This window comes from Mobula hypostoma, chromosome 14 (genome assembly GCF_963921235.1).
Source record: "Mobula hypostoma chromosome 14, sMobHyp1.1, whole genome shotgun sequence".
Lineage (NCBI taxonomy): Eukaryota > Metazoa > Chordata > Chondrichthyes > Myliobatiformes > Myliobatidae > Mobula > Mobula hypostoma.
Window position 1 is genome coordinate 10,213,232 of NC_086110.1, and position 20,146 is coordinate 10,233,377.

The following is a 20,146-nucleotide window of genomic DNA, read 5'->3' on the forward strand; positions in this document are numbered from 1 at the left end:
GCCCTCTTCCTTGCTGCAACACTGCATCTTAATTGGTCTGTGGATCGAGCAGGAAATTTTCAACTTTTTACCATCCTTTAGCCAAGATACTCTAACTTAAGTCAATCTGTTGCTGTGGGCTTGCACACCCAGGCCAAAATCCCTGCTGTGACACTCTGCACTCAAATGGCTCTGATGGGCACTTGCACGTGCATGGAAACCAAACCACAGTAATGGATTTCTTCACCAATGTGTTGCAGAGGACAGACTTAACACTAAGTATCTGGAAGACCAAAGACCTTCACCAAGCAATCCCCTGCCCCTGATAGTTAAGGTCTATGGTAAGACTCTGAATTGAATGGACCACTCCCCAAGTCAATGTTTCAGGCCAAAACCTTTTATGATGGCCTAAAGCTAGTGCTCTACTGGAGGATAGAAAATAGCTTCAAGGATGTTCTCCATATCTGCTGGCAAGAAGAAAAGAAGACCATGGTGCAGAAAAAGTAAAGAGGAAGTGTCTTCAATGCAAAAACCTGGAATTTGCATCATGCCATTAATATGGTAAATGATTGTGAGGTATTTTGGAGAATCACCAAGCAAAATCTAAAGAAGATGTCGTGGTAGAGGCAGATACATTAGAGACATCTAAGAAATTCTTAGATAGGCATATGGATGAAAGAAAAATGGTGGACTACACAGGAGGGAAAGGTTAGATTGATCTTGGAGAAATTTAAAGGATTGGCACAAAATTGTAGGCTGAAGAACCCTGTACTGTGTTGTATTGTTCTATGTTCTAAATAGCTTCTGGTTTGATTGCAGAGGCTACTTATCGAGAAAACCTTAAGGAAGAAGAGGAGTGGGAATATGGGAAGCTTAAAGAGGGAATTCCAGAACCTGGGGCCCTGTTAACTGAAGGTATGACTTCCAATGGTGGGACAGTTTTGTTTGCATATACAGTGGATTCTGGTTAATTGGGCTATCGGTTAATCAGGGAAGCCACTTATTTGAGACAATACTTAAAAACAAAACCTAATCGAGAAAATAGCTGGGATTCCTTTTGTTTGTTTGGGACCTTATGCAACTTAATTGGAACAGGAGATTATTGCCAATCAGTTTCTAAAATAGCATCAGTCATGTGTGCTTCAGACATAACACTGTGCTTCGAGCAAAAAATTTTAAAATAGCGTCAATTGCATGTGTTTGTGCTCAAAAAACAGTGCTTTTTGTCACTGATCACTGGCGAGAAATGAGCAGTAAGACAATTCATAACTCTTGTGCTCACTACGGTTTCAAGCATTCAGGCTTGGAAATGCCAGAATTATCCAGGAGTGAAAATGAAACAATTTCACTACTTCAACAAGTTAGAAACTGTGACAAATTCAAGGTATCGACAATCATCTTGAACGGTACAATGAAAATGAAGGATGCAATCGCCGACAGTATTGTATGAAGGCAGCCCATTATCTGTACTGATTTTGTTCATTTCCCTTCAAAAGAGCGTGACACGGATGAATTCCTTCGTCAAAAAGAATTAGGAATTAATACAGTTTTATAGTACTGCAGTGTTCTAATTTGTTCTGTATTTCATTTAAATACATAATATGTTACTCAGTTTGTCTTTTTATACCTTTTTAACTACGTATTTCCATGAAACTTTGGTTAATTGTGACAGCCACTTAATTGGGCCAAAATGTACTGGACCCAATGTAATTAGAAAGCCAGATTTGGAGAAATCATTTACCTCTGAGATTTGAAAGGGGGAAAAGACAGCACAGGTGGGCAGAGAGAGATAAGACCATAGAAGAACTTGAAGACAATGAATAGAATTTTAAAATTAAGGCATTGCTTATAAGGTGAATTCTATGGCAAAGGGTAAGTAGGAATTAGAGCAGGACACTGGGATGGGAGATGCTATCTAGTTTAATGAACAGAGGAGGATAGCTACTAGTTTTTTGGGACAATTATGGTTTCAATTAATGAGGTTTAGGTTGTGGCTAAGACAGGGTGGAGTTGGACAATGCTTGCAGTGGTGTATCAGGGGTTTTCAAAAACATGAAGTTCCATTTGGTTCAAGTGCGGGGATTTGCCACGGAGTGGATTTGGAGAGGTCAAAAGAGTTGGTAGTGAGGTAGAATTGACTGTCATCAGCATACAATGGAAATTAACTATAGTGTTCAGGTGATGTCACCCAGTAGCCACACATAGTGAATGTGAGAATGCCAAAGATAAATTGTTGAAGAACACCGGCACGAGCTTTAGAAAAATGAGCAAAAAAGTTCTCCTGTAATCAATCAGCAAAAGAGATGATTGAAGAAAATACATTTTTCAAAGCTTCTTGGCGAATTTTGTGTGGCCGCTTACCACAGAAACCTTCACTGAGTTTTTCAGACATTATTTGCCACACAAGTCAAAGTTTCACGATCTGTCGGTTTGACTGAGTAACCAGTATGCAGAGCCTGCAGTTTTTGGGGAAGAATTCAGAATCTTGAGTGGAGCACATGCAGCTACTTGAGAGTTCAATGCAGATTTCAGAAGAAAGGGCCAGGTTGTCCTCTGTACACGTGTGCATATTTGTTATCGTTTTTTGGAGGATTGTGCAGGAATGCTATGGAGTTTCTTATAATAACTAGCCAATGTGATCAACACGTTTTATTTGACATCTTGCCCGTGATGGCTTGGCATCAATGAAAATGAAATATCACTTCTGTCATTTCCTTTTTGTGTATTAATTGGATATGATTTCCTGTTTGTACATGCATAATGGCAATGATATTGGGAAACATCCATGGTGTTCACATGTAAATTCAAATCATTGTTGAATAAACTCCTCTCGGGTTTCCAGCCAAGTAGAGGTATTGATTACAACCGATGACAAACTCTTCCATCTTCATCAGGGATGATGTAGAGTTTGTCATCAAAACTTCGGTTATAATCGATATCCGTACCCAGCTTGAAGCCTGAGAAGAGTTTATTCGCCATATATGCCAGGAAAGCACTAGATCCTTTTTCAAATTATTGTTTACATCTCAGGAAGAGAAAGAATGTAGCTTGTTATGAGTGGAGAGAAAAATCAAGGGAGGGACAGGCCCCAAAGAGAATCATACTGGAATGACTATCTCAGAGTATAGTTCAAGTAAATAAGGTGCAAGATCTTAACAAGGTAGAATATACTGTCTGATTTATGAGGCAGCGAGGTCCAGAGTCTGTGGACAGGAGCTAGTTTCTGTGATGTGCTGAGCTGTGTCCACAATTCTCCACCCCATGGCAGATGGCAGATCCATCCCACCAGTCTCCCTATCATTTATGCAGTATGTATGGGTGTACATAATTGCGTGTTCGTACACTGGGGCAGATCTGTATATATGTGAGGTGATTATTTACACTCTCACTGTGTAAATTGATGGTTACGTGTAAACGTACCCACACAATGTAAAGCCTAACCTCCCAAGAATATTGCTATGTATGGCATGGTTTGGAAGTGTGAAAGGAGGGTAATTACACATTAGGAGAATTTCAGCCTCCTGTGACCTTGGCCCAGCAGTTATCTGTGTTGGGATCAGATAGTAAATGGAATCATGTAACCACATTCAATCTTGCTGAAGCTTTGAGTGTATTTCAACATGATATTTATAAAGTCATGGGACTGAATGTTTCTCCCTCCATCTAGTACACACCAGGGCACCTGGTCTGTGGGCCAGCACTAATCATTTTACACAGTGACTGTTTGTATGGAATGGCAAAATTGATCAGTGCCTGTTTTATTTGGGCTTTAATATGACATCAAAAAGGTGGCATCAATCATTAAGGATCTTCAACACCCAGAACATGCCCTCTTCTCATTAGTACCATCACGACACACATTCAACCATTTGGGCACAGCTTCTTCCCCTCTGCCATCAGTTTTCTGATCAGTCAATAAACCCATAAGTGCTACCTCACTATTTTCACTCTCTTTTTACTTTATTTATTTAATTAAAATATACATCTGATTGTAATTAATAGTATATTTTATGTACTACCACAATCACAAATTTCATTTTATTTGTCAGTGATAATAAAGCTGATTCTGATATTGAAGTTTAAAACATTTTTGAAACAAATATTAGCCTTTTTAAAACTCATGCTAGTTTTACCTGTGTATTATGTTTTTCTCTAACTATAATCGGCACCCTCTCTTTCCCTCTTATTTTATATGGAAAACTACATAACAGTACTGGTTTATGAGCATTGTAGTTGGTCACACACCTGCAAATACTGTTTTAGCATCAGGCTGCAGATCAGATGAGATTCAAAGTTCAAAGTAATTTTATTATCGATGTGTATATAGGTCACCATATACAGACTTGAGATTTGTTTTCTTGCAGGCATTTACAGAAGAGTTTATAAGTACAATAGAATTGATGAAAAACTACAAATAAAGACTGACAAATCATGTATAAAATCAATAGTAGAAACATAGAAAATCTACAGCACAATACAGGCCCTTTGGTCCACAAAGCTGTGCCGAACATGACCTTACCTTAGAAATTACCGAAGGTTACCCATAGTCCCTCTGTTTTTCTGAGCTCCATGTACCTGTCCAGGAGTCTCTGAAAAGACCCTATCGTATCCGCCTCCACCACCGTGGCCGGCAGCCCATTCCACGCACTCACCACTCTGCGTAAAATACTTACCCCTGACAGTTACTAATGAAGAGTGAAACTGAGAGCCCCTCCAAAATTTAAAAAAATGCTTTTCATCCTTCCTTTGGATACGGGTCTCTTGCGCAAAAATAATATCAGCTTGGAGTGTTTTTAATTTCTTAAAGATCTTTCTACACTTAATAGGTTGGTTCAAGCCATTCAGGTTCCAAGCGATTATATTAATTGTATTAACATCCATAATAAGGCTTTAATTTAAGATTTTATAAAATAAGTTAATGCGCCGGCACAGAGCAAACCCGCAGGGAGGAACAAATTATGGATTCAATCAAAAAACAACATGATTGACAGGAAAACCTCTCAGGACTGCCCAGTCGAAAAAACCTAAACTAATAGCCCCACCCCTCTCCCCCCAAAGCCCGAAAACCATCCAATAGGCAGACAGCATGCTAAACTAAGATCCCTAAACATCTGTCTCCAATAGGCAGACTCTTCTTAAAAAGCTATATGCTAACACCACGGACTAAAGCCACAACAACACGTACATAAAGAAATAAACAAATAACAATTTTTTTGATATTATGTCTAACAGAGGTTAGAACGTAGTTAACAGCGGCTATCTTAAATTCATTTAATAAAAATTGATTATATATTCAAAAAAGATAGATCCAACCAAATAATATGTTACAACTAGTGTTAAACTCTTACAAATCCTAAAGGAAAAAATAAAAGGGCCAAAACGATGTCTGGGCAGACATAAAACGTAGATTAAACTTTCAACGATCCAGCTACAAAGGACTCCCAGCTAAGGATTAAGTGTTTAAGTTGCTTGCAAGACAGGCTTAAGCTCCTTTATAAATTTCCAAGCCTCTTCTGGGGAGTGAAATCGTTTTGGGTGGGCATTAGGTGGGGAAATTCTCAAACGAGCTTGATAACACAAAGAGGGGCGACGGTTTTCTAATAAAGTTCAGCCATCACTTCCCGATATTTAATTCTTTCTGCATAAACCTCCGGGGCAAAATCTTCAACTATACAAATCCCTACTCCATTATAAATTAGCTTCCCCCACTTCCTAGCATCTCGAAGAATTGCTTCTTTAGTAGCAAAGTAATGCAAACATGGGGTTTCATCTCCACTGAAAGCTTCGGGCGGAGGATTCGGTGAGCTCTATCTAACGTCGCAGGAGCTTCAAGTATCTCACTAAAAAGTGAGTGTAGCATATTCATAAAAAACTTCAGTGGCTCACCCACTTCCATATTTTCAGACAAACCCACTATGCATAAATTCACCCTGCGACTTCTGCATTCCAGATTAATCGTTTTAGTCTTAATTCTTAATAATTCTAAGAAACCTCAACAATTTTCTTTTCCATAGTAGATATCTTTAATTCTTATTCTATAATCACTTGATTCACTGTCTCCTGTTCTCTTCCGATTCTATTGGTGTCCTTTTTAAGCGTCTGGTATTGAAATTCCAGATTCCTCAAAGATTCCTGGACAGCAGAGACGGTTTTTTCAAGCTTTTCATTAGCATTCGTCAGTTTATCAATCTTAGTGTCCACCATTCCGATCTTGATGTTAATATCTTGCATCAAGGAAAACATTCTTTCTGAAATAAACTTCCTCTGACTCGTTTGTTTGTTCAGCTTCGGAAACAATTTTGCCACCTCTTAATTTGATTCTAGTTCGGGTTCCAGCCATCGTAATTAAATCGTAAATCCTTCACTAAAAGTAATAAATCTTCAAAGTTTAAACAAAACTAGCAGTGGAAAGTAAGTTGTAAAAGGAAGGAGTAACGCCAACACGCGTCTTACTCCATGGACTGCCGAAAGGAGACTGGTATGCTTTCTTAACCACAGAGTCAACCTGCATAGTAGCTTTGAGTGTCCTATGGACTCGGACGCAAAGATCCCGCTGATCCTCCACACTGCCAAGAGTCTTACCATTAATACTATATTCTGCCATCATATTTGACCTACCAAAATGAACCACCTCACACTTATATGGGTTGAACTCTATCTGCCACTTCCCAGCCCAGTTTTGCATCCGATTGATGTCCTGCTGTAACCTCTGACAGCCCTCCACACTATCTACACCTCCAACCTTGGTGTCATCAGCAAATTTACTAAACCATCCCTCCACTTCTTCACAAACAACAGGAATTCTGCAGATGCTGGAAATTCAAACAACACACATCAAAGTTGCTGGTGAATGCAGCAGGCCAAGCAGCATCTGTAGGAAGAGGTGCAGTTGACGTTTCAGGCCGAGAGCCTTCGTCAGGACTAACGTTAGTCACCAGCAACTTTAATGTGTGTTCCTCCACTTCTTCATCCAGGTCATTTATAAAAATCACAAAGAGTAGGGATCTCGGAACAGATCCCTGAGGCACACCACTGGTCACTGACCTCCATGCAGAATTTGATCCATCTGCAACCTCTCTTTGCCTTCTGTGGGCAAGCCAGTTCTGGATCCACAAGCAATGTCCCCTTCAATCCCATGCCGCCTTACTTTCTCAATAATCCTTGCATGGGGTACTTTGTCAAATGCCTTGCTGAAATCCATATACACAACATCTACTGCTCTACATTCATCAATGTGTCTAGTGACATCTTCAAAAAATTCAATCAGACTCGTAAGGCACGACCTGCCTTTCACAAAGCCATGCTGACTATTCCTAATCATATTATGCCTCTCCAAATGTTCATAAATCCTGGCTCTCAGGATCTTGCCCATCAACTTACCAACCACTGAAGTTGTAATACTGAGTTGTCGAGTGCTTGCAAGTGAGTCTGTACATTATGGAGTCAATTGATCATTGAGGTGGGTGAAGTTATCCATGCTGGTTCAGGAAGTCATTCCTGCCTGTGGCCATCAAACTTTACCACTCCTCCCTTGGAGGGTCAGACACCCTGAGCCAATAGGCTGGTCCTGGACTTATTTCCTGGCATAATTTACATATTACTATTTAACTATTTATGGATTTATTACTATTTATTATTTATGGTGCAACTGTAATGAAAACCAATTTCCCCTGGGATCAATAAAGTACGACTATGACTATGAACCTGATGGCTAAAGGATACAACTGTTCCTGAACCTGATGGTGTGGAACCTAAGGCTCCTGTACCTCCTGTGAAAAGAGAGCATATCCAGGATGATGTGGAAACTTGATGACAGATGCTGATTTCTTGTTGCAATGCTCCTTGTAAATGTTCTCAATGATGGGGAAGGCTTTTCCTGTGATAAACTGGGCTAAATCCACCACATTTTATAGATTTTTCTATTCCTAGGCTTTGGTGTTTCCATACCAGGCTATGATGCAACCAATCAGGATACTCTCTACTGTGCATCCATAGAAGTTTGTCAAAGTTTTAGATGATGTGCTGAATCTTTGCAAACTTCTTAGAAATTAGAGGTGCTGTCTGCTTCTTTTGTGATGGCATTTATGTGCTGATCCCAGCACAGATCCTCTAATATTGTAGCCCCAAGGAATACAGAGTTACTGATCCTATCCATCTCTAATCAATCCCCTAATGAGCACTGGCTTAATGACCTTCGGCTTTTTCCTTTTGTAGTCGATAATCAGCTCAGTGATTTTGCTGATGATGAGTGAGATGTTATTATGGCACCATTCCACCAGATTTTCAATCTCCCTCCTATATGCCAATGTGTCACCAACTTTGATTTGGCCAACAACAGTGATGTCATCAGCAGAATCATAAGTATAAAGCAAGTAGAACGGGGTCAAGCATGCTGCCTTGTGGTGCACCTATACTGACTGTGGAGGAAAAGTTGTTGCCAATTCATTTCTGAACTGTGGTCTGCAAGCCAGGAAATCAAGGGTCCAGATGCACCGAGAGACATAAAGGCCTAGATCTAAGAGCAAAGTGATTAGTTTCAAGGGGATGATAGTGATGAATGTCAAGCTACAGTCAGTGAAGAGCATCCTGATGTATGTACCTTTACTGTCCGGAAGTTCCAGACCTGAGTGTAGAGACAGTGAAATGGCATTTGCTGTGGATCTGTTGTGATGGTAGGCAAATTGGAATTGATCCAAGTCACTCCTCAGCCAGGAGTTGTTATGTTTCATGACCAACCTCTCAAAGCTCTTCTTCACAGTAGATGTAAGTGCTACTGGACAATAGTCAAGAATAAACAGAGAAGTATTTACTATTATAGAATATTCAGTAATTTCACCGGTTCCTCAGTAGACAAATGCAGTGTCTATGCTAGCTACAGGTTCAAACACAATGTCTGAGCCAGCTGCGATCTGATGGCAGAAAGCAATTGCCACATTGGATTCATGGACCTCCCTCAAAGGAAGGATACTGGCATTCTCCCCCCTGCACTCTCAGTACTGATGGGGTGACTTGACCCAAAATATCAGTGATCCCTTTGCCTCCACAGATGCTGCTCGACAGTTTGACTTCCTCTAGCAGTGTGTTTTCTACTCCATGTTATTATATCTGCAACACAAGAGATTCTACAGATGCTGGAAATCCAGAGCAACACACAGAAAATCTTGGAGGAACTCAGCATGTCACGCAGCATCAATGGAGAGGAATAAGAAGTCAACATGTTGACTGAGACTCTTCATCAGGACTGGAAAGGAGCCAGAATAAAAAGATGGGGGGGAGGGGAAGGAGTACAAGCCAACAAGTGATAGGTGAAGCCAGAAGAGGGGGAAGATGGGAGGTACAGGAGCCAGAAGGCACACACTCAATGTTTCTGGAATAGATTATTCTCCTCTACCATCAGATTTCTGAATGGGTAATGAACCCATGAACACTACCTCACTGTTATTACTCTTTATTCAATACTTGTATCGTAATTTACAGCTTATCTTTTGCATTTGCTGGGCTACTGCCACAAAACAACAAATCTCATGACAGCGATAATAAACCTAATTCTGTTCTGATTCTGATACTGATTCTGCGCGAGATGAAGTGAGAAGCTGGGAGGTGTAAGTGGAAGAGGGAAAGGCTGAAGAAGGAATCTGATAGGAGAGGAGATTGGACCATGGTATATACAGTCTCTTGTGTCTATATCCTTTCATTATCTCAGGATGTTAAAAAAAATTCAATGCAAATGAAGTATATTTGAAGTGTAGTTGCTGTTGTTATTGGATGTACAGCAACAAATTACCAGCAGCAACAATGTAAGGATGGTAAAGAGCAGATGACTGGATGTCTGCTTCTTGTGATGGTAGGAGTGTGATAAGTGTTGGGTGGAACATTAGTGAGCTCTAACCCATTCTTCAACATTATGTCAAGACATTCAAGTAGAGGACAGGAATGTCCTTGTTTTATTGTCTCATTGACAGTGCAGCACTTCTTCAGTACTGCAGGAGAAAAGGGGATGTGCTTAGACCTCCGGACTGGGCCTTGAGTTCATAATCTTTGGTGAGGATCTAGCCAAACAAGAGAGAAGAAAATAGGACAGGATTCTGGTTATTCAGGAAACTCAAATAGAAAGTTTTCTGGAGCGGGCGTTGGGCGTGGGTTCTCCAATTCTGAACTAAGTCATTTAGCTTAATTACATTGTACCACGTAGATCCACTTTCCAGATGCTTTCTGAGATTGTTAGACTGGAGACCTGGATTATGTGATTGTATACACCCTGAGTCTACAAACACCAGATGTCACTAGATTCTGAAACTTTGCAGAGGATGGATCTGGCCTTTTTGCCATGGAACATTCATTTTAAGAGGTGTACTCTCTCTACCCTTTTAAGTAACTCAATTGGATCCTTTTGCAAACTCCAGTTTCTCCAGTCCCGCTACATAAACTTCCTACTAAACTTTCCTACTAAAGTCCCTGAAATCATTTCAGTAAAACTTTTCTGCATCATCTTTGAAGTCATTATAGCCCACAGTGGATGCACAAATGTCCAAATCAGTATATTTTAAAGATTCATCAAGACTACCTTGCTTTTCTATTGTAGAAATAAAATCTAGGTTCCTGTGCACATTTTGAAGCACTCTCAGTGAATGTTGGACCCTTCCCCCAGATTTGTCTGTTCTTGTATGTCTTTTAAAATTTTGCGTCACCTCTTCTCATTCCTTATACCGCAATATACCATTTCACATGTCTCAGCATTAAATCTCATCTGCCACCTATTCTACTAGTCTGACTCCCTGAAGTTTGTTACTACCATTTCACTATATTAAAAAATGCAGTGGTCCTAATGGTGCACCCTAGGGAACTACAATATGTATTTTGAAAGTTTGCCAATAATGGCAAAAAGCGCACTGGTTTCAAGAAGTTAATTATTTTTTCTTTGTAGTTGCACTTCAGAGTCAGTTAACCAGCAGTGCAGAGGCTCCCTGTGACAGATCAGTCTCTACCACTACTAAATCACCACAGGTTCCAGCATGTGGTATCCCGGAGGGAGCCTTCATGTTACAGGTATGTACAATGCTGGAGTGCAATTGGGCTCAAACCATTTTGAATTTACTGCATTGTAACTCTCTGCTGACAATAGTTCACTCATTTTGTTAAATGTTCTCATGCACCTGTATCTCCCCAAGGCAATGACCCTTTTGAAGAGGTAGCTCCATGCAGAACGTTTTCACCTTCCATTCATCTGTTTTACTTTGTACAAGCTCAGAATTGGGCTTTTCAAACTTGAGGGCCTGAACCCATGTAATCCTCATCCATCCGTTACGGCTCTGGTTTGAAACCAACTTGAATCTAGCCATGTTTTAAACTCCTTATACATATACTGTAATTGATTTACTTATTAATTTATTATTATTACTATATTATGTTGTTTTGTTTATTTTCTTCTATATTATGTATTTCATTGAACTGCTGCTGCTAAGTTAACAAATTTCACGACACATGCCGGTGATAATAAACCTGATTCTGATTCTCCTTTTTTAATCTAAGACTTGAGAAGTCAATCACAGTAGCACAGTAGCCAGGCAGACTGTGAGTACCATGCAGACTGAAAATTGAGCCTTGGCAATCAAATTTTTGTTCTAATCAAAACATTTGTAATGATCATGAGTAAAATGGCTGGACTGTGGCCAATTAGCATCAACTTTGGTTTTAATCCTGGGGGGAGAAAAAACAGGCATAGATAGTTGTTGTCCCTGGTGCACTGTGTTGTCAGATCCCAGATCATCCTGGGCTTCACTTGGGCCACTGTGCTATATTCTGAGTACTTGAAATGGTACATGCAGACTAGACAATGGACAATCCCTTGTTTCTGCTGAGAAGAAGCACTATTTGGCCTTTTTGCTCCTACAATAGAATTGTGAGTTAGTAATTGGTTTATTTTTGTCACACGTACCGAGACACAATGCTTTTCATATCCATCATTCCTAACGTAAGTACATCGAGGGAGTATAAAGGGAAGGGCAGAAATAGAAGGAGGAATATAATGTTATAGTTACAGAGAAACTGCAATGTCAAGAGACAAGTAAGGTGCCGAAACCACAAGGTAGTCGGAGAGATCAAGAGTTTATCTTATTCTCCTCCAGTTACCCTTACCCTCTTCCTCAGCTCACCTATGCTAAAGAGTCAGATTCTAGACATGCTAGGATTCTGCCTTTTCCTTTTGCTGTCAGTCCTACACCAGGTAGAAGTTGTTTCAAGACTTGCAACATATTTTAAAACTTGACTATGTTGCAAATTCCCCTGAGGGTTGTTCCTGGTCCACGGAAATGCATGCTAAAAATCTGGCATTAAACAAGTCGACAAAAGCTAAAAATATGCAGCAGGTTTGTCCACTCTGCAGTGCCAAAATGGGTTGTGTTTCAAGAGGAACCATTCATCTAGCACCCTTTCGTGTTTACATTTTACCATTCACTAACATTTCAGGTTCTCTGGAATGGGCTGCTTTGAAAGAACTTTCCAATTAATCCCACCCCTCTGTTATAGTTCTGTTGCCATGAGCAATTTTCCTCTTCAGGTATACTGTATATTGATTTCCTTCTGAAAGTTGGCACACAGTCTACTTTCCTCATCCTTTCAGACCATGCTGGAGGAATGACACATCAAAGTTGGTGGTGAACGCAGCAGGCCAGGCAGCACCTCTAGAAAGAGGTACAGTCGACGTTTCAGGCCGAGACCCTTCGTCAGGAGTATGTACCTCTTCCTAGAGATGCTGCCTGGCCTGCTGCGTTCACCAGCAACTTTGATGTGTATTGCTTGAATTTCCAGCATCTGCAGAATTCCTGTTGTCTGGAGGAATGAGTTCCTTTTCTTCCATTTGCTAATGACCTTGTACATTTGTCCTCCATTTGCTAAGCTCTCCCTTCTTACTCCTTGTAATAATAGATCCTCATTATACCAAAGTAGACATTTACCTTCAGTGGCCATTTTATTAGATAACTCCTGTACCTGATAAAGTGACCTGAATATATGCTCATGGTCCTCTACTGCTGTAGCTGATCCACTTCAAGGTTTGCCATTGTTGTAATGTGAGGTTACTATAAACTTCCTGACAGCTTGACCCAGTCTGGCCATTCTCTGATCTCTCACATTACAAAGTGTTTTTGCCCACTGAATTACTCACTGGAAGTTTTTTTAATGCTTTTTGCACCATTCTCTGTAAACTCTAGAGACATTGTGCATGAAAATCCCAGGAGATCAGCAGTTTCTGAGATACTCAGACTACCTTGTCTGGCACCATTCCACAGTCAAAGTCACTGAGATCACATTTCTTCCCCTCTCTAATGTTTGGTCTGAATCTCAACCATATATATTTATTGATTTAGAGATACAGCACAGAACAGGCCCTTCCAGCTGAAAGAGCCAGGGAATAAAGTCCTAACCTATTCAACCTTTCTCTGTAACTGATTTTCTCAAGTCCCGGCAACATCCTTGTAAACCTTCTCTGCACTCTTTCAACCTTATCCTTCCTGTAATTTGGTGACCAAAACTGAACACAATACTCCAGATTCGGCCTCACCAATGCCTTATACAACCTCATCATAACATTCCAGCTCTTATACTCAATACTTTGATTAATAAAGGCCAATGTACCAAAAGCTCTCTTTACGACCCTATCTACCTGTGACGCCACTTTTAGGGAATTTTGTATCTGTATTCCCAGATCCCTCTGTTCTACTGCACTCCTTAGTGCCTTACCATTAACCCTGTATGTTCTACCTTGGTTTGTCCTTCCAACATGCAATACCTCACACTTGTCTGTATTAAACTCCATCTGCCATTTTTCAGCCCATTTTTCCAGCTGGTTCAAGTCCCTCTGCAGGCTCTGAAAACCTTCCTCACTGTCTACTACACCTCCAATCTTTGTATCATCAGCAAATTTGCTGATCCAATTTACCATATTATCATCCAGATCATTGATATAGATGACAAATAACAATGGACCCAGCACTGATCCCTGTGGCACACCACCAGTCACAGGCCTCCACTCGGAGAAGCAATTCTCTACTACCACTCTTTGGCTTCTTCCATTGAGCCAATGTCTAATCCAATTTACCACCTCTCTATGTATACCTAGCGACTGAATTTTCCTAGCTAACCTCCCATGCGGGACCTTGTCAAAGGCCTTACTGAAGTCCATGTAGACAACATCCACTGCCTTCCCTTCATCCACTTTCCTGGTAACCTCCTCGAAAAACTCCAATAGATTAGTCAAACATGACCTGCCACGCACAAAGCCATGTTGACTCTCCCTAATAAGTCCCTGTCTATCCAAATGCTTGTAGATTCTGTCTCTTAGTACTCCCTCCAATAACTTACCTACTATCAACGTTAAACTTACCGGCCTATAATTTCCCGGATTACTTTTTGATCCTTTTTTAAACAACGGAACAACATGAGCCACTCTCCAATCCTCCGGCACCTCACCTGTAGTTGGCGACATTTTAAATATTTCTGCCAGGGCCCCTGCAATTTCAACACTAGTCTCCTTCAAGATCTGAGGGAATACCCTGTCAGGTCCCAGGGATTTATCCACTTTAATTTTCCTCAAGACAGCAAGCACCTCCTCCTATTCAATCTGTACAGTTTCCATGATCTGACTACTTGTTTCCCTTAATTCCATAGACTTCATGCCAGTTTCCTTAGTAAATACAGACAACATCTTATTGATGTTGAACTGCAAATGATTCAGCTTTCACCATTTCACAGTCCTCCACCAGGGCCCTGTATTCATCCTCCTGTCCTCCCTTTATACTCGCAACTATTGTTGAGTCGTCTGAGAATTTCTGCAGATGACATGATTCAGTGTTGTATCTAAAGTCTGAGGTATACAGGCTAAACAGGAAGGGAGCCAATACAATCCCCTCTATGCTGGTTAGTCGCCATCTTTGATTCAGCCAACAACAGTGGTGTCGTCACCCCTTTCTATAACTTGTGCTCTCAATTAGCTAGAGTCTTTGGTAAAAGACCTCAAAAAATCACCGTCCATCATTAAGGACCCCCATCACCAGGACATGCCCTTTCATTACTCCCGTCAGCAAGGAGGTACAGGAGCTTGAAAATACACACTCAATGTTTTAGGAACAGCTTCTGTTCAGAACAAGGATGAAGTTTTCTGCAGCCACTTATACACCTGTCTTTCGAGAACGTGGGTCCAGTACCAGCAAGCACAGGTCTGCCATTCTGTAATATTAATTCACACTTAGACGAGGAAATCTGCAGATGCTGGAAATTCAAGCAACACACACAAAAAATGCTGGTGAACGCAGCAGGCCAGGCAACATCTATAGGAAGAGGTACAATCGATGTTTCGGGCCGAGACCCTTTGTCAGGACTAACTGAAAGAAGAGATAGTATCTTACCATTTGTGCTGGATTCAGGATAGGTTTGTCCCACTGAGACAAGGAAAAAATGGTAGGAAAAGGGAACCATGGCTGACGAAACACATGAGGCAACTCGTCAAGAGGAAGAAGGAAGCATATGTTAGATACAAGAAGCAGGAAACAGGAGGGGCTCATGAGAAATACAGGGTAGCCAGGAAGGAGCTTAAGAAAGGACTTAGGAGAGCTCGAAGGGGGCATGAGAAGGCCTTGGCATGTAGGATTAAGGAGAACCCCAAGGCGTTCTATGAGTGTGTGAAGAACAGAAGGATGACAAGAATGAATGTGGGACTTCTAAAGAATAAAGAAGGCAACATGTGCCTGGAGGCGGAGGAGGTTGGCAAGGTCCTAAGTGAATACTTTGCTTCAGTATTCACAAGTGAAAAGGACCTTGATCAGGGTGAGGTCAAAATAGAACAGGCTTGTGTGCTGGACAATGTGGAGATCAAGGAAGAAGAAATGTTGGATCTTCTTAAAAACATCAAGATTGATAAGTCCCCAGGGCCGGACATGATATACCCCAGGTTGCTGTGGGAAGTGAGAGAAGAGATTGCTGGAGCAGTAGCTATGATCTTTGAATCCTCTTTGGCTGCAGGGGAGGTGCCGGAGGATTGGAGAATGGCAAATGTAGTTCCCTTGTTTAAAAAAGGTAATAGGGAGAATCCTGGGAATGATAGACCGGTGAGTCTTACGTCGGTGGTTGCAAACTATTGGAAAGGATTCTTAAGGATAGGATCTACGAGTATTTGGAGAAGTGCAGTCTACTCAAGGATTATCAACATGGCTTTGTGAAGGGAAGGTCGTGCCTCACGAGCCTAATTGAGTTTTTTGAAGAGGTAACAAAAGAAATTGATGAGGGCAGGGCAGTAGGTGTGGTCTACATGGATTTTAGCAAGGCATTTGACAAGGTCCCCCACAGAAAATCATGAGGCATGGGATCAGTGGAACCTTGGCTGTTTGGATAAAAAATTGGCTTACAGGAAGAGATCAGAGGGTAGTAGTGGAAGGAAAGTATTCTGCCTGGAGGTCGGTGACTAGTGGAGTGCCGCAAGGATCTGTCCTGGGACCCCTGCACTTTGTGATTTTTATAAATGATCTGGATGAAGAAGCGGAAGGATGGGTGAGTAAGTTTACGGATGACACGAAGATTGGAGGAGTTGTGGATGGAGCTGTAGGTTGTCAAAGGTTACAAGAGGATATAGACAGGATGCAGAGTTGGGCAGAAAAGTAGCAGATGGAGTTCAATCTGGATAAGTGTGAGGTGATGCATTTTGGAAGGACAAACCAGAAGACTGAGTACAGGGTTAATGGTCGGTTACTTAAGAGTGTGGATGAACAGAGGGACCTTGGGGTTCAAATCCATACATCCCTCAAGGTTGCTGCACAGGTTGTTAGGATAGTTAAGAAGGCCTATGGGATGCTAGGCTTCATTAATAGGGGGATTGAGTTCAAGAGTAGAAGGGTCATGTTGCAACTCTACAAATCTCTGGTGAGACCACACTTAAAGTATTGTGTTCAGTTCTGGTCACTTCATTATAGGAAGGATGTAGAAACTATGGAGAGGGTGCAGAGGGGATTTACCAGGATGTTGCCTGGATTGGAAAACAAGTCTTATGAGGCAAAGTTAGCAGAGCTGGGACTTTTCTCTTTGGAGCGTAGAAGGATGAGAGGGGACTTGATAGAGGTCTACAAGATTATGAGAGGCATAGATAGGGTGGATAGCCAGTACCTGTTTCCCAGGGCACGGATAGCAAACACCAGAGGGCATATGTACAAAGTTAAGGGAGGGGAGTTTAGGGGAGACATCAGAGGTAAGTTTTTTACATAGAGGGTTGTGGGTGCCTGGAATGACCTTCCAGGGATGTGGTGGAGGCTAAAACATTAGGGGTATTTAAGAGCCTCTTGGACAGGCACATGGATGAAAGAAAAATAGAGGGCTACGGGGCACTGTGGGTTTAGTACTTTTTTTTAGGAATATATGGGTCAGCACAACATCGAGGACTGAAGGGCCTGTACTGTGCTGTAGTCTTCTAGTGTCTAGCATCAAAGGTTACGAGGAGAAGTTATGAGAATAGAGTCAAGAAGGTTAATAAATCAACCATAATTGAATGGCAGAGCAGACTTGATGGGCTGAATGGCCTATTTCTGCTCCAATGTCTTACGGTGTTATGGGTACGGTACTGAGGGGGGTTAGGTTCTTAATTGTATAACACTTGAATTAGTAATGGCAGGAACAGGTCATTCATTGTGTTACGCTGGGTGTGGATTACTGGTATGGAAAGGTTTGTCATTGTATGACACTAGGGTACATTACTAGTGGCCTCCAAGAGGACCACAACTTTGTCATGTTTTGAGGCTTACATCCCTCAATGACTCAGACAGCTATGTTGGTTGGAGTCGGGGTTTATGCTTTGACTCTTGGTGGGGTTACCCATGCCAAACAGGTCAATGGGTTGAGGAGAGGCCAGTCTAAGACTGATCCACCAGTCACCCAGGTTCAAGGATCCAGCTCACAGCTAACAACTCTGATTGGTAATACAAAACTGTTACGGAAACAGCAATGAAGAGTGGCCAAGGACTGACAGATGCAGGACTTTCATTACTGCCTTAAGTGCCAGTGGCCTAGCTGGCAGTAATACATTACTAGTGAGGATGGGCCTGTTACTGTTTAAAACTGAGATACAGTACTGGTGGGTACAAGTATGCCACTGTATAATAGTGGCATATAGTACTAGTTGGGCCTGGTCTGTCACTGCACAACACTAAGGTACTACAGTTGTGGAGCTAAGCCCCTTACTATATGAGGGCAGTGTACAGTAAGGTGGGAACAGTATGACATTCAATCACGGTTATACTGTATTCCAGTATAACACTGGGGTACAGTACTGGTTGGTACTATCAACTTCAAAGAGGCTTGTTTAAGAACTGGAAAGACTTGATGGGCTGTCAGGAGAATACGTTACCAAAAACACAATGGCTAAAGACTGGTTGGACAACAAATATTTGCTCATAGAGTCACCATCCCAGAAGACTTTTCCTTTTCCAGTTCAAAGTTCCCAACCTTGACAACCTTGTTCTCAGGGTAAGGCAAGCATGCATATTTCCCTTCTGAAATATGTATTCTTTTATCTTACGGGTAATGCGCATTTGTGATTAAATTTGCAGTCTGATGTCATCAATCAGAGTGTTTTTAAGCTGATCCACACAGAAGACCGTGAAAAGTTCCGACACCAGCTTCGCTGGAGTTGTAGGTCATCCTCATCCACAACAGGAGAAGGAGAAAAGGCAAAAGGTGGGTTGCACCTCACCAACATATTAGTTGCAGTGTTGGGCAAAACCCCCTTGTAGGTACAACCACAGGAGAGGATTCAGCCTCTGTGCTAAACATAGAAAAATCATACACACAAGATGCTGGTGGAACGCAGCAGGCCAGGCAGCATCTATAGGAAGAGGTACAGTCAACGTTTCAGGCCGAGACCCTTGGTCATTTTGTGTGTGTTGCTTGAATTTCTAGCATCTGCAGATTTCCTCGTGTTTGCGCACATTTATTATGTCTGTTTGTTGTGTGCAACACACAAGGTGCCTTCCAGATGCTTACTTAGTAGTGAATAACAACTTATTGATGATTTACTAACTAACATTTGAAAGGCATTTGGATAAGTACATGGACAAGAAAGGTTCAGAATCAGAATGACAATCAGTTTAATATTACTGACATAGGTCATGAAATTTGTTGTTTTACGGCAGCAGTACGGTGGAATACATCAAAAATACCATAAATTACAATAAGAAATGTAGATTAAAAAGTTAAATTAAATAAGTAGAGCAAAATGGAGGAAAAATAGTGATGTAGTGTTCATGGGCTGGTTCATTGTCAGATATCTGATGGTGGAGGGGAAGAACTGTTCCTGAAACTTTGAATGCATGGCTTCAGGGCTAAATATTCTCCTTAGTTACTTTCCCTGAATGATCCACTCCTCTCCTCAAGGACAGCTTTGAAATCTTACTCTTTATGTGCTGCCCATGAGCCTCATTCCATCTCACATGGCCACGTGGTAGCCTCGGCCATTACGTTTATTTAGGAGCAACCTGGTGGTACATGTGTCCTTCTTGCAATTACGTCAAATAATGCCTAATAAATGGGGGATGTAGTGTTGGAATTTTGAAAATACTGCTTCTTTAATACAGAGGCATAATCTGCTTCTTGTCTTTCATTACAAACAAAAATTCTATTCTGATCTTGTTGTCCATTATTGCCCATTCCTAGCTGCCAGCAAGAAGGTGCTTGTGATTCAAGCCCTTGGCCTGTGAAAGTGCTTTATGAGGTGCTCCCACTGCGCTCCGAGCATCCCCTGCTGTCGGGTTTGGGAGTTTAAACCAAATCTATCTTGCGCTCAGTTGCTGAACTGAGCTTTGAATCAGAATCAGGCTTACTATCACTGACAGACGTTGTTTTGTGGCAGCAGTACAGTGCAAGACATAAAGATGAATAGAAGTTACAGTAAATGAATACCGCAGAGGGGATGTTCATGAGTTCACGGGCAGTTCCAGAAATTTAATGACAGAAGGTGAAAAGCAGTTCCTGAGACATTGGGTGCGAGCCTTCAGGCACCTGAACCTTCTCTCTGATGGTTGTAATGAGAAGAGGGTATGTCCCAGGTGGTGAGGGGCCTTTGTCCTCTCCTTCTCTCTGCCACTTCTGAGTCTCAATGGTCGAAGCAGCTGATTCTGCTGGTGATTCTGATAGT

At 41.5% G+C, this 20,146-nt stretch overlaps 1 protein-coding gene across 7 annotated transcripts in view; it reads left to right on the forward strand.

Moving 5' to 3' along the window:
• Positions 1 to 20,146, forward strand: part of LOC134356084 (aryl hydrocarbon receptor-like) — a 96,119-nt gene that overhangs the window by 25,923 nt on the left and 50,050 nt on the right. For 6 of the 7 annotated variants that reach the window (XR_010020278.1, XR_010020277.1, XM_063066659.1 and 3 more), the window contains exons 3-4: positions 799 to 894; positions 10,904 to 11,025. Coding sequence is in view for 5 of the 7 variants with exons in the window: in XM_063066659.1 (XP_062922729.1) it covers positions 799 to 894; positions 10,904 to 11,025 (218 nt within the window). In the remaining 2 variants the exon portion in view is untranslated. The remainder of the gene's footprint in view (positions 1 to 798; positions 895 to 10,903; positions 11,026 to 20,146) is intronic. The other variant, XM_063066661.1, reaches the window with a different exon arrangement.